The sequence below is a fragment of the Pezoporus occidentalis genome, unplaced genomic scaffold (assembly GCF_034315485.1).
Source record: "Pezoporus occidentalis ecotype Australia unplaced genomic scaffold, CSIRO_AGI_Poc_V1 ctg66, whole genome shotgun sequence".
NCBI lineage: Eukaryota > Metazoa > Chordata > Aves > Psittaciformes > Psittacidae > Pezoporus > Pezoporus occidentalis.
The window spans coordinates 3,319,204-3,333,911 of NW_026916009.1; the positions used below are offsets into that span (position 1 = coordinate 3,319,204).

The 14,708-nt window shown below is 34.3% G+C and overlaps 1 protein-coding gene across 4 annotated transcripts in view; it reads left to right on the forward strand.

Moving 5' to 3' along the window:
* The window catches only part of CCDC141 (coiled-coil domain containing 141), a 92,895-nt gene that overhangs the window by 20,605 nt on the left and 57,582 nt on the right, over positions 1-14,708 (forward strand). For all 4 annotated transcript variants that reach the window (XM_062640634.1, XM_062640636.1, XM_062640637.1 and 1 more), the window contains exons 6-8: positions 6,914-7,105; positions 9,150-9,258; positions 11,215-11,468. In XM_062640634.1, coding sequence (XP_062496618.1) covers positions 6,914-7,105; positions 9,150-9,258; positions 11,215-11,468 — 555 coding nt within the window. The remainder of the gene's footprint in view (positions 1-6,913; positions 7,106-9,149; positions 9,259-11,214; positions 11,469-14,708) is intronic.

The window sequence follows — 14,708 nt, forward strand, 5'->3', positions numbered from 1 at the left end:
CTCTCTATAGTTATGACTGTACCTAAAAAAATTTCAAATTATTTTAAAAATGAGAAATAAAATTATTTTAACAGGAATATGTTCTTTGTAATGAGACTGGTAGAATTAAGTTTTGTAGGAGGCTGCCACTCATGAAAATTTGAGTGTAAGTGCAGAATTTGACCTATTTTTAATTTGTATATTTTTATCTAATACTTTTTGCTTCAGTTCTATGGCATGCTCATTATAATTCTGTGGTATGCTATTTGTGCATTTTTAATTTTAGCTGGGCCTGGAGTATAAAATTGTAGTAACTTTGTACCAAAGTACAGTGGCTCTAGTGTTCCTTAGTACTGCAGTAATTAAATAATGTAAACCGTACACCAGAGCATTGCTCCCTTCAAGATACCAGTGCTCTTTTTTAGTCTAGTGAATACAGTTGTGTGGAAGTGGAAAGGAAAAAACAACATCTCACATGGAAGTTGAAATTGGTCTGTAGTGCTTAAAACAATGCTTTACTGATATGTCTTTACTGAGACCAAAAGAAGCTGCATGTTTGTACAAACTCCTTTTTTTGACTGCATGCTAGGCATTCCTTCATTGTCAGGCTTCACACCAGCTTCTCAAAGCCCAAAGAGAAACATACCATTCCATTCTTCTGTGTTTACAGGGAATGAAAGTTCATAAAAAGAAACAAATAACATATGAAGCAAAAAATGCTATGGACAGGACATGTTCATATCACATAATTGCTACCTTGAGAAATAACAATACCACATACTCAGAGCTGGATGGGATGGGTGCTTTTGGTTGGTTGTTTTTTTTTTTTTTTTTTCCTTTCCCATGTTAACACTGGAAAAATAAAACAATCACAAAACTAGACTTTTCCAGGAAAAAATATCATTACAGATTTGGGTTTGCTCTGTTGAAACAGTAAATATATTTTTAATGTGTTTATTGAGAAATCATGCCAAAATGGGAAACTGAAACATGCAATTCAAAAGTCGATTGAAATGAAGTTAAAGATTTACTGGAAAAAATGTATTAATTTAACTCAATTAAGAAACCACCACACCAAAATTCAGGTTTCTGTGAAATATTTTGCTTTCCATTAGTCAGCTTTTTATGATGGAAATACACTTTTTTCCTAAGTTTACTTCTAGGACAAGAGACATGAGTTGGAAAAAAAAGAAATTCTAATGAGATATTACAGAAAAAAGACATTTGACTATGAAGTTGGTTAAATTCTGGAACAGATTGTGCAGAGAAGTTCCCGAATTCCCTTCTGGAATTTCCATTGTTGGAGATATTCAAGACTTCACAGGATAAGTCCTTGAGTAACCTGAGCAAGGGGTTGGACAGATGATCTGCAGAGTCCCTTCCAACCTTAATTATTCTACGATTCTGTGTTGATAAAAGCTCATATTCCAAAGATGAAAAGTGTAAAACCAGAAATATCAGTCTACTCCATAGAAAAATAAAATGTTTCTGTGTGTAGTATGTAGAAACAAAAATAGTTGTGGATAAATATTTGAAAAGTTCACAGTAACTGATGGCTTTGACAGTTATGGAAAGTATAATTTCAGACTCATGGCAATAAAACCTTAATATAACCATCTAATAGCACTTCAATAGACCATCTTGTGCACTTGAACTCTTCCTCAACAAAGTTTCCTGTGAAATATACTTCTATTTTTACTTGTCTGCCTTCTCAAATTGCAACTGTGTTCAGCTGCTGGGGTAAGAGGCAAAATGACAACTGTTTTGATATTATATTAGGTTTTTGTAGTATTACAGGAGCTATTTGAACAAAGTACAAAGCCATTTTAAATGTTTGAAGCATTTTCAATAGACATGAAAGAAAAAATTAAGTCTATATTTCTAAATTTCCATGAATCAGTTATAAAAACTTAAAGGTTAGTACACATGAACAGTTTTCTAATGCCTTTTTTTTTGTAACTTTATGCACACTTCTTGCATTTTATTAAATGTAGCAGTTTGATTTAACTTTCAAATTTTCTTTGGTTGGGTTTGAATTCATCACACAGTAATTGAATAAGAAAAAATAATTACATGAAGCATGACTGATAGTTTTCAAGTTGTTCCTGCTTTCTCTGTTTGTAAGGGATTATGCTCCTCACAGCTATTCAATTAGTGGGAAATATAGCATACTGGTCAGGTGCAAATGTTAATTAACAACCTGTTCAGAAAAAAAGGCTTCTAAAACATGAAAATCTGCTTCTGGGACCTGTACCAATTTTACAATGTCCACCCTGAGTAGTTAGGAAAGATTTAACATTTAAAATGTCTTTCTAATATGTTGAAGGTAATGTAATATTAGGATAAATGCATGTCTAGTTTTATTTCAAAATATAAAATAGTCAGCTCTTTAAAAAGTCAGCCAAGAAATTCCAAATGGAGCTACCTCAGATACCACCTGGTTTTCCACAGTATATTCAGGAAGCTGTGAAAGCAGTATGATAATTTGTGGGAAAATAGCTACGAGTTCCATGCAAGCTGTGTTTGAAGGTCTGAAAATATTTTACCTTTTTTTTTCCTTTTTGTGTGTCAGCATTAAGTCCATGACAACTATTTATTTTCACTGACAAATATTAAGATGGTGACTTAGTAAAAAAACTGTCAGTATCACATACTCATTTAATTCTTGTTATAGTAGTTACAGGGCTGGTCCAGTATGTCAAGAAAATCTCATGCTGCATAATTAATGAATGCCATTTCTTTAATAGAGTTGTTGTGCATGTAACTGTTTTATGCTTCAGTAAATACAAACATAATAATGGTTTCTCTCAATGCTTTGCTTCATCAGCTTTTCATCCAGTAGTATTAAAGGGCTATTTTAGAAGTAGCATTTATTTTTTTTTTTTTAGACACTTCTATAATGTTTGACAGCTGCTCTCTCAACCTGTTCACTACCCTTTCATGCCAATTCAATTCGGGGACAAAATAATATGGAATCATTGTTACTGCACTCAAAATTCACTGGAAGAAAATAAAAATGTCTCATGCTACATAGGAAATGAAACCTATCTATATATTCCTTTATTTATGAACAGAAGCTATCAATTAATTTCTTCTCTGATATATTTGTTTTATTAAACAGAGGCTGTCAGTAGTTTATCTTGGAGATATGGTATTTTAGTGGTAAGTGTACAGATACTCAAAAAAATAGATGTTTTACAGAGTCTCCCTTATTTATTTTCATGAACCAGCTTCTCAGTATGGTTTTTTTGGGTTCTTTTCCTGATGATTCAAACATCCATCATGAGTGTGAAAGTGATTTCATTGCTATTACGCAAGTGTGAAAATATGCTGAGGACCAAATTCAGTTTATAGTCATAGCTATTCATGATGAAGTAAACTCAGAACCTGGGTCTTAAATGGTGATGGGAGAAGTCTGTGGAACATCACATTTCCCAGGGCATGTGGTAATCTTTTGAATTTCCTCAGTAGGATTTACCAACATCAGCCTTCTGAAGCCCAGACACAGCTAAAAGTTATCTTTAGGGCTCTTTCGTGCCTGCCTGTCAAGGGGCAGCGTAATTTCCATCTTCCTACTGCTGGGGGTTTGTTGTTGGGTTTTTGGGGGGTTTCTTTTTTTTGGGGGGGAGGGGCATTTGTTGGTTTTATTTTTTTTGTTGTTGTTTTGGTTGGTTGGTTTTGTGGTCTCTTCATATGCCTTCATTTCTCAGTAGTGAAGCTACAGGGAAAAATTAATTAAATCCATAAAACTTATTTATATTTCTATTTTTATAGCTTTTAAAAAATCCACATTGTATCTCATAATTACTGATTCTTCTAGGATTATCTTTTTCAAAATCTAAAATAGTGTTAGTGTTGAGTTTGGGTCTTGAGTGCTATTGCTTTGAGTAAGCTGAGCTGTTAGGAAAGAGTGAAATCATTCTTCTGTCCTGTAGACAGGCAGAGTTCCAGGCATTTCATGTTATCATATGTAGTTAGAAAATAGTGATTATTTGGATGAAATTGGGTAGATAAAAAAGCAGCATGACATGGAAAATCCTTTCTTATGTGTCTGAAAGCCTAGTCATATTCTCCTTGACTGTGTCTTCACTGTAACAAAACTATTGTTTTATACTGTGCTTTTATTGGGCTAGCCTTTTAAAATCACCTTGCAAGCAGTGTGGATGGGTTTTCAAAATACATTTTGATAATCAATAGCTGGGTCTCTTTCCAAGGAAAGGAAATGTCAAATCCTGCCTTTCTGTTTGTGAAATGTAATGAATAACAGTAACAGCTGGCATTAGAAATAAATTAAAAGACTAAAATACTGTAATGGTATGTAGGTAGTATTTGAAGAGCAACATATTATAGTTGTGAGCTTAATTACCAATTGTTCATTGGTATTCCTTGCAGAAAAGCTTAGAATCAAATTTAGTAGCATAATTAGTAAGATGATAACAAAATAACCCAAGTCTACCAATTTTACTAGCATTCTAAAATATGATAGAAGTATGACCGCACTATTAATGCAAGTTTGCCTTTGATGTGTTTGATCTGTTTTTATTGTGAAAATCCTGTGTGTCTGAAATTAACCAGCAAGTGGAAAATAAAGGATAAGGCCTGAAAAGATGGTTAATGAAGCCTTCCAGATGAAATAACTTCTTTCTCCTTCTTAGTATTTTATGGACCTTTGGAGATTTCAGGATTTTACAGTGTCATTACAGGGCAATGAATTCACATCCTTGTGTATTTCATTCATTCATCTTTTGTCATGATATTTCTTTTAGTCTGCGCTTTGGTTTTAAAGCTTCTCCAAGACTTTCACAAGATCTTTTCTTCTAAGTGCTAGGAACCAAGACAAACTCCCTTTAGATCTCTTAGCAAAATTTCATCCAACACAGGTAGCACTTGGCAGTTAGTACTTGGAGTTTAGCCTGTTTTTGAAGTTGAACAAAGAATCAAGGCTTTGCTGGTGTATATTTAGGAAAATCCAGTATTACATGACCAAGGTAATTTTTATAGCTTTGACAATATAAAAATAATTGAGAACTAATGAAGCAAACCAGGGAAAGGAAAATTAAGAAAGAATTGAAAGAACTGTGTTAAATATTGCAGTGAAAGATGCATTTTATCTAAAATTTTTATAAGCTCAGTTCATTAACTTATTTTGATGAAGCTGGGGTTTAAATTTTATTAGTTGTACAGCCATATAATCTCTGTGGTTTAAAAATGATGATGAGTCCCTGTTCCTCTTTTTTAGTTCTAATACTGATTCTGCTGTACATAAGACTAAAAACCACCTGCAACAACCCTTAGTTATCTTGTCAGCTAGATAAATATCCTTGACCAAAAGCTGACTGAAGTATTTTGGATTAGATTCCCAAGACAAACTGTTTTTCCTGATCTCATTCTTGTCTTGTTGCTATCAATAGCTACATCAGGGTGACGTTATCTGTTCCATGTAAATAGCCTCATTTAAAGTCAAAACATCATTTTAATTGTTAATTACATTTCTACTTAAATACAGAACAGGTAGCATTTGGGGGATTTGAGCTTTTCTTCTCATATTATGAGGCAACCAGGATGGAGATTCAACAGAACAAAAAGATTTGGCAGCAGCAGTTCCTATTCACAGTATTCAGAAAATAAAATGGAGTGTGTCTTGCTTTCTAGAACACTGTTTTTTGTATCAGATGCTCTTTTGATGGGTTTGCCACCCAAAAATAGGCATGCATTTCTGTTGCCGATAAGGGCTTTTCTATATATTAGAGGAAAAGATGGGTCTGTTGGAGCTGCTCTTATACCTGTTAATTTTGCCACTGTTTTCAAAGCTGTCTGCCTGTACAGCTACGTTAAAATAATTTCATCCAATTTTTTTATCAAAAAAAAATGAAAGTTCTATAGTTTATTATACTGTTCTCACAGTACTGTTTTTAAAGCGAATTGATGAGCCTCCTCAGTTCAAGCTGACATCTTTGTGTAGTATACAAATCTTTGTGTAGTATAGGGAGGACTGGAAGCTGTGGTTCTGTGTTTAGTTTTCTGCGAGTTCCTCTTTTCACTTAGGTATGTCAGGCAAATTTGATGTTTTCCAATTTTGTAAGCTTTATTAAAGTTTGTGTTGTAAGAATGAGTTATCATAGATATTAATTTCCCTAATATAGATTTCTTTTTCCATTATACACTCTGTGATAGCACCTGTAATAACAGCATAAATTGTCACTTTGTTAATTCATGCTCATGATAAAACCCAAGATGGAATAAAAAAAAAAAAATAAAGAATATAGAACAATTTTTCTGGCACACTAAAGTTTTTTAACATAATCTGGAAATGGTCCAGCGGTTATCTTTCTCATGGTGAGATTAGTAAAGGGAATGAAACACCATTGAATGATTTTCTTGACAGTAGAGTAGTATTATTTTGCAGCTGGCCAGCTTGAATAATGCGGTGAGCTGAACTTGAAGTGTTGCATAAACACATGCATATGTTCAAACTACTCTTGTCTGGATTGCATTGAAGCCACCACAGGTTTATGAGTAAGTTACCTTACACATTTTTAAGTTTGTAATATCGGGTAAAGTGACATCATGTGAAAGAAAACCCAAGATACCTGTTTTTGCTACCACTTCCAGGAAGATCTGTGCTTAAGGAGGTATAAGCCCATTTGAATCTAAATATTATAGTATGATAAATTTTATAGACATGATTTTTTAAATGAAATGTCATAAAAGCATTGCACCTTAAGTGCAGATAAAATTCAGAAGCTTGCTATGAAATGTGCAGGAACAGCTACACTCCTTTCCTTTAGGAACTGGAAGTAAAGCAGGAGTAGGAGATCTGTGGGTACTTTATCACTTTGTCGGTATCCTGACACACTGGTATAAGCAGAGTGTTTTGGATTATGTTTACAAGTTTAGTTTTGAATTCATTTATTTATCTATTTTTCTTTCTTAGGCTTTGGAAGACCAGGTGTGGGACCTGCTGAATGAAGCAGACAAGGCTGCAGAGGAGAACAAAGAGAAGAGTCAGGTTTATGATGCCATGGCAGAGACCCTTGGGGATGCATGGGATGCCCTCATCATTATGTTAGAGAAGAGACAGGCACTTCTGGAACTTACTTCAGTGTTCTTTGAAAATGCTCTGGAGGTTTGTATGTAAACCATATGACGTTTAATTTGAAACCTCCTATAGGGACTTTAAGAAATATTTATGATGCCTCTAAAATTTGTACAGAAAATTACAGTGAAAAATGGAATTGGAAAAAACCCTAAAATGTTTAATCAGTGGCTATGGACATTCTGCAGAATATCTTTTGTTTCTTATAATCCAGACCAGCTGGCATTGGAAAAAACTCAGATGCCATTGGTTGGCCATTGAAGGCTTTACACCTAAATATATTCATACAGCTATTGTAGTTATGCAAACTAAACATGAATCTAGCTTGCCAATCCTTTACCTGAAACTTCCATGTGCAGATGTGCACAAAAGGACAATTGTGTGAGCCTGGAGACAGATTTTGGTGTTGTTTATCCCTGTTTATTAATTTCTCTGTATTTCTTATACTAATTCACTGATATTCAGGGAACTAAAGCAGAGAGAGATTCCATACCATGCAGGCATGTGCTCACTCTGTGTAGCCTCACATTCAGTTTTACCCACATCTCTGGAGCTTTGAAGAATTTAATAATTCTCCCCTATTATTTTGTTTTTACAATAGCCCTGTGCCACCTATAAATTACAGAAGCCATTCTACTGCTACCTGCCATAAGAACTCCAAGATCATCAATCTAATAATTATTGCATCCTGGCAATGTGTATGATACAAAGAAATTAGTACAGAGTTGGCATAAATATTAATATGATAAATTCTGTACTACCAAAAGTTAATCTAGTGCAGACTATATCCTTAATTGGCTAGCTGAAATGTCTCTGCAACAGGTTTATATCATTAAACCAAAATGCAGTAGCTGGAGCACAGCACAGATTGTACCTGTTCCATATAGAAGGGATGAATAAATGCAATATTGATTTAAGTAGGAGCTGTTTAAACTTCTTATGGAAAAGCTTTTCTTGAAATGACAGCCTGCGGTTATGGAAATTTTGTTTTATTGGGATAAATCACAAAACATCTGAAGAATAGTCTTTAGTGAAAATCAGAACTCAAATCACAAATCAAAATCAAATCAAATGTTGATACCTAATGAATTTCTTTTACAGTATGCAGATTAAGAAGGAGAAAAATATGGGACAATAGAAAAGACAGAAAAAGCAGACCCTTGGTTTTAATCTTCCTTAATTTCACTGTAGGTTTCAACATCTCTGTTTATGCTGAACACAAATTTGAACTCTACTGACTTCTTCATTCTTGAAGTGAAGCAGTAGAATTGATAAATATTGGCTAAGAAGCAGAATATGCCTGAACTCACTCTGAGCTACTCATAGTTGGAATTGTACCTGCAAGGGCAGAAGCCACATAAAGAATTGCAGTCTTCATTTTAAAAATCTCAATAGATTACCAAATCTGCTCCAAATCTCCCTGAAACACAGCATGTTTCAATACTTAAAACACAGAACTCATGGAAAAATGAGCTGTAAAAGAGTAACCTAACTTCAGTCTTCATTACCAAAGATGCTGTTTCCCCACTATAATTAATCAATGTGTTTACTGTAATATTAGTTAGCTTAAATTTGCTACTCATTTCTGCCTTCAAAGGATTGCTTTGAAAAGTGTATTTCTGTGTTTCCACTAAATGTGGTTTGGGTTTTTTTTTTCCTAATACTTTAACATTAGGATGAAGTTAGAAAGAAGTTCTGGGAAGGAAAGCCAAGTTAAAGGCTTAATTCTTTTTAAATAATTTTACTAAACGCTTTAAAATTCACAATTTTTTCCGTAAGTATTTATTTTCAGTAAGTCTGAAGACTGTGTAAGAAATACGATTCATTAAGGGACAAACTATAATTATAGAGTATGTCAACTAAAATTTGAGTTTCCTCAATAAATGAGAACCTTAAAAAACCCAGAAGGTGCATAGAAGCCACAAAGCATCTGTATCTAGCCATCCCTAAAAATACCTTTTTCCCAGAATTTACAAGTTCTCTTGAATTTTGTTTATAATACAGAGTTTATCATGGAGTTCTGCACAAGATAATTATACCATGCTTCTTCCCAACCTTTGTTTTCTTAATGCAGTTTGCTGTTAAAATTGACCAAGTTGAAGATTTCCTGAAAAATGCCCAAGAGTTTGACAATATTGACTCTTTAAGTGACCTCCTTCTGCAACAAGAGCATCATACAAAAGGTACAAAGAGTATTCCATTCCTGATGATGTGTGATTGCGTGTTGACTCCTTGAAGGATGATTTTGCTCTTCCTGTGTGTATTTGAAAAAAAAATAAAATCTTGGAACAAATATGAAAGTGCTCTATTTCGAAAAATAGAACAGAAATAACTCTTTATCAGGCTCCCCAAAAGATGTATTATTCTTAGTTTTGAGCTAGCTCTCTCATAGTTCTATCTTCGTTGCTATGGAAGAGGTAGTGATAAGTTTGTATTCAATTTTAAGACAGTCTAGGTCAGGTGAGCTGCTAGGAAACCAAGATGACTTTTAGCGCTGATTGGAAAGCAAGTTCTAAATCCATCATTTTGTTCCATGGGAAAATTCATCCAAGTTATCATAATAGCTATTAATGAAGATTCTTGTATGGAAAACTTCCCATTAGGAAATTTCCAATCAGCTCTAGTAACAATCACCTGCAAAGTCCTACAGTTTCTTGAGAGTGGCCAAGGGAGCAGTCTGCTGTCTGCTTTCCTTTTGTCTAGGGATGAGGCTTGAAGTAGAAGTGAAGTTAGGGTGGGAGCTATGACATAAAGGTGGCAACCAGCCAGCTTCAGAATCTATTTGCCTACAGTGGTTCCTGCATTTTGCTCTGCCTTTGAGGAGTGGGACTGTGTTTCATTTCCGCATTGAGCTGCCCAGTCTGTTCCAAGAGGTTCTGCAGCTAGAACTGTAACACTTGGGAAAAAAAGGTGCTCCCTCCGCTTCCACCACAACTTTCTTGCGCATATGTTTTCTAGAAAAATTCTTCCATGTGATGACTATTTTGTTAATTCAAATTTTCTTGTGAAGCATCTTCTACCATATTGTGGTAATTTTAATGCAAAAGGGAGAAAAAAAATATATTTCAAACCCAATTTCATACTGTGGCTATTTCAGGCACCTTTGCAAGTCCGTATGGTTCTGTTTTTTATAAGACTTGAGAGTACTTACTGAATTTTATCTGCACTTAAGAGGCAATGATTTTATGAAATTTCATTTGAAATGTAACCAAATTTGCTATAAGATTCCTAACAACTGGCAGAATATCAACTATACTACTGGAGTATGAGGTTTACATTTTTAGCAGCCTTGAATGCCAGGTATTCTTTCAGGGAATCTGAATATACAATTGAACTCACGTAACTCATTAGAATTTTGGGGCTTCCAATTCAATCTTCAAGGGAGCAAAGTTCTCACTGTATGGTAATTTTAACTCAAAGTATCTGTCAGTAATTTATTGCCAAAAGGAAGGTCTATAACTATGAGTTGTCCTCATTTATCCATTTTTATATGTATTCCATTTCTGATGGACTGAAATGTAACATTTCTGATTTTTGCCTTCTGGAAGGAAGAAAGTTAAAGGGACAGGCTTGTTGCAGTGAGCTCCTGGAAACCAAACTATCTTCTTAGCCTTTGGTGGCTGGAGAAATGGAAGCATTCCACTTCTGCATATTCCCTAGGTGCTTTATAGGGAAGGTGGAGATTTAGGCTGCTTTGCCTTTAGTTACCAGTACATGTAATCGGCTGGGAAGACGAATGTTTCAGCTCTTTGCTGCTTGTTGTTGGTTGCTTCACAAGGAGGCAGGAGCTCCTTGGAGCATTCCTTTCAAATACTTTTCCTTCATGCCTACCTTGCCTCTTATTCTGGTAAGTTTGGTCTCAGAGGGTCTCAGTACACTCTTATATGTTTATATATGTACCATTATAGGTGTACCTTTGTATGTTTAAAGAACACCTGCCTAAAATGAAGTATCTTAGGATATATACCTCCTAAAATAAGTATTTAAAACCTATCTATGCAGTGCATGAAAACATATTATGTATCCAAATAGGTGGTTTTAAAAATACTCGACTGATATTTGAAATATGCTACTGGAATTATAAAACACTTTTTTCTTTCCTTTTTTTCTTTTCTTCCTATGAAATTCTGTCCTTAAAGAGCTTTTGGAAAAGTCACTTGCACTTTTAAACAAAAGCCAAGAGCTAACTGAATTCATAGAAAAATTCAAATGTGAGGGGCCAAATGTAAATCCAGAGCTGATCCAGGGAGCCCACAGCAGCTGTTTGAAAATTGACAATCTCCTTGAAATGCTACAAGACAGGAGACGGCAACTGGACAAATTTCTTAAACATCAGCGCCAAGGACTGGAGCAGGTTCTGCAAATTTGTTTGTGGCACCAACAAGAGAACCAGGTAAGATATACAGTAATGAAGTCATAGTAAAAAAAAAAAAAAAAAGTAGCTATTGTTTTATAGTAGAGTCTATTACAGAAAAGGAGCTTAAATATATTTATAAGGTTTTGTACCTTCCAGTCTAGCAAGACTAAAGCTGAGTTATTTTGAGGGTTTCATAAATAGGCTAAAATTTTGTAGGGACCTCTGACAGAACAGTCCTGATTGTGGTAATTCTCTAAGTTTCCTTCTTTGCCTCCAAAATAAAGTTCCTCCCTATATTGGAGGAAAATGTTAGAAACTGTTAGCAGTAGTCTGTTTTGTAAGAACTAACTTCTCTGGTGAGGTTGTTTAAGATGAGAAGCACCTTATTCAATAAGCACAAATTCTGCATAGGGACAACAGAATTGTTGAGGTACACAACCAAGCTGACAGCCTTATTTCTGGAGCACTCAGTATCAGTAGCTGCCAGAAGCCGAGTGAAAGCTACTGATTTAATGATTAGATAGAAAAAGCCCCAAACAGCCAGATAAAAAGAGTATGGTCTTCTGCAAGTGTCATATCTCAGTATGTAGTTATAAAATAACATCTGACAAAAATCCTGAAAAAACAGAACTGTGGCATAAAAAACTACATCAATTTCTGTTAAAACCATTAGAAACCATCTGTGCTTACTTAGAAATATGTATTATTGCTGCTGTGACTGGTTTTGATTTTTCAGTATCACCATATAGCTATATCATGAAAGATCCTCAAACAGAAATGTTTCAATATAATGTATTCTCATAAATTTACAACAGCTACAACTGTTGTAAAATATGTTGGAAATCTGTCCTATTTCATTAAAAAAAAAAAAAAAAATCCTTTCTTTACATTAAAAAGCTACAATTACCTTAGCATGCCAGTGTTATTCCACAGTATACAAATATGGAAGGACATTCATAATGGATACATTTTGGAAATATCTTGCTGTTGAAGAGTAAGACATGAATACGTGGGGCTTGTTTTGGAGCCAAGCACACTTCTTAAAAAACAACCAAACAAAAAAATACAAACAAAAACCTCCAGAAAACAAAAAAAAGGCAAAAAAACCCACCCCCCCAACCCCAAACAAACAAACACCCCCACCCCCCCCACCCCCCACCAAATCCCCAAAAATTCACACTTCCCAGAATGCTAAATATCATGATTTTGTAAAATTTACTAGGGAATTCTATTTCTCCTCATCACTTAAGGGATAAATGGAAATAATCAGCTAGAATTCACCCTAATTTAGGTGGGATTGAAAATGATTTTGCAGTGAATGTTTGTTTTCTGTGTATGTTTCCATTTCTTTTCAGGTATGTGCTCAGATCACAAAAAGTATGTATAGAAATTGTTCTACTGGCAAGTTTTCTGATGTTAAGAGAGGGGCTACTATTTAACTACTTGTTAAATATGCTTATATCTGCATCCAGTTTGAGGCTGGTATACACAGGGGGACAAATTAAAATATTTTTTAATATCATGCTTGTCAGAATATACTTGCTTAATATCTGTATTAGTAAAATCTGGTATAATGTATGATTTGTACATGTACGGACAATTAATTTGCATGCATCATGGACAAATAATATATTCACGTGTAAATACAGATACTGGAAAATTAAGTTTTAGAGACTTTATGTAAAATTTCTCTTTGTCCTCTAACACATTATATATGTATCTCTGAGTGATGACAGAATTTAAACTCTCAAAGCCTCTGAACACATATGAAAACTAGTATTCCAATCTCTGTACATGAACATCTCTTGATGAATAATGGTGCTACCTATGCAGAAACAGCATACTGAACTCCCACTGACATTAATGGGAGTTCAGGGGATACAGAGAAAGCAGACTACTGGAGATGAGCTCTGCTGTGTAAGATCTAAGAGTGGATTTTTGCTCTTTGCTTCTGTTTTGCTAGGCATAATTATGCAATGCAGAAGGCTGCATAATCTGTGGGTTACTTTTTTAAAAGAAAAGACAAGAAGCTGCAGAGATCACTACTTATTGCCTGGTTATGAAGAACTAAAAATGCAGCACTTTCCTTTAATCTCTAATTGGAACTTGATGATGTGGTAGTCCTGATTGTAACATGTAACATGTTTCTTTTTCAGTATTTTCAATATGTGAAATTGTACTTATTTCACTTCCTTTATGGAAGTGTCAGCATCATGTTTTCTGTTAATCTCTTTCATTAATAAAAATCAGAGGCAGATTGGCCTATTTTGTGTATAATTAGTTATCTTTGGAAGAAGATTCATGAAAGTAATTTTTTTTAATTGATCCAGTCATCCATATAGAAGACAAAATTATTCATTGTACTAGGTCACATCAAGGGCAGATAAGAGCAGAGTAAAACTCTCACATTTGCTATCTGGACAGGTATAAGGGAAGCATTTTCTTGGTATAAGTCACAGTTCCTGTTTCTATTTAATTTTCATTAAAAGTAGTTTAAATAAAAATATCAAGTAGTGAAGCTTAGTGAATTAAAGACTCCAATTGGATTTTACACAAAAATCCAGGGCATTCTTTGCTTGTAGACCTTACATAGTAAATTGATAGGCTTATGATCTTATTTACCTGGAAGAATTTCTGTATGGCAGGTTATGGAAAGATTCTGTTGTTTCTTTGCTTGAAAGCCAAATTCTGTAATCAAAACCAGTGATTTTTGATTTTAACATCTGATAAAGAGGACCTGAAAATCCAAATGTGACTAGATCTGCTGGTGGTGTGTTCTTTCCTATTTTTTTTTTTTTTCAATAGCTGGTACTCAGCATAGTGCTGCTGCTGACAGCTAGACTGAAAACATTGAATTTATCTCAGTTTGGAGACATATCTGCAGATTGTCATCTAACATATAACACTATTTGTGTCATCAAAATGTTGTATGAAGTTCCTCTGTGAAGTTTTGATTTCATGTTTTATTATAGCACATTCTGCAAAGGCTTTTTTCATAAATATAAAAAATACTATTTTACAATGAATGTTAAGATTTAGACCTAAATAGATTGGAGTTATTGAAAACTATAATCAGATCAATTTAAGATTACTTCTCTGCTACTTACTTCTGGTGAAATCATGGTGCCAATGAACTTAGCAGTGATTCTGCCAATGTTTTAATTATGGCCAGTGCTTCTCCTCTGTGTTTTTCCAAATGTCTGATTGCCTGTCCTATTTCTCCTGGCAGTGATAACTTAATTGCTCTTACTAGTCTTGCATGTATGGGCCAACTTA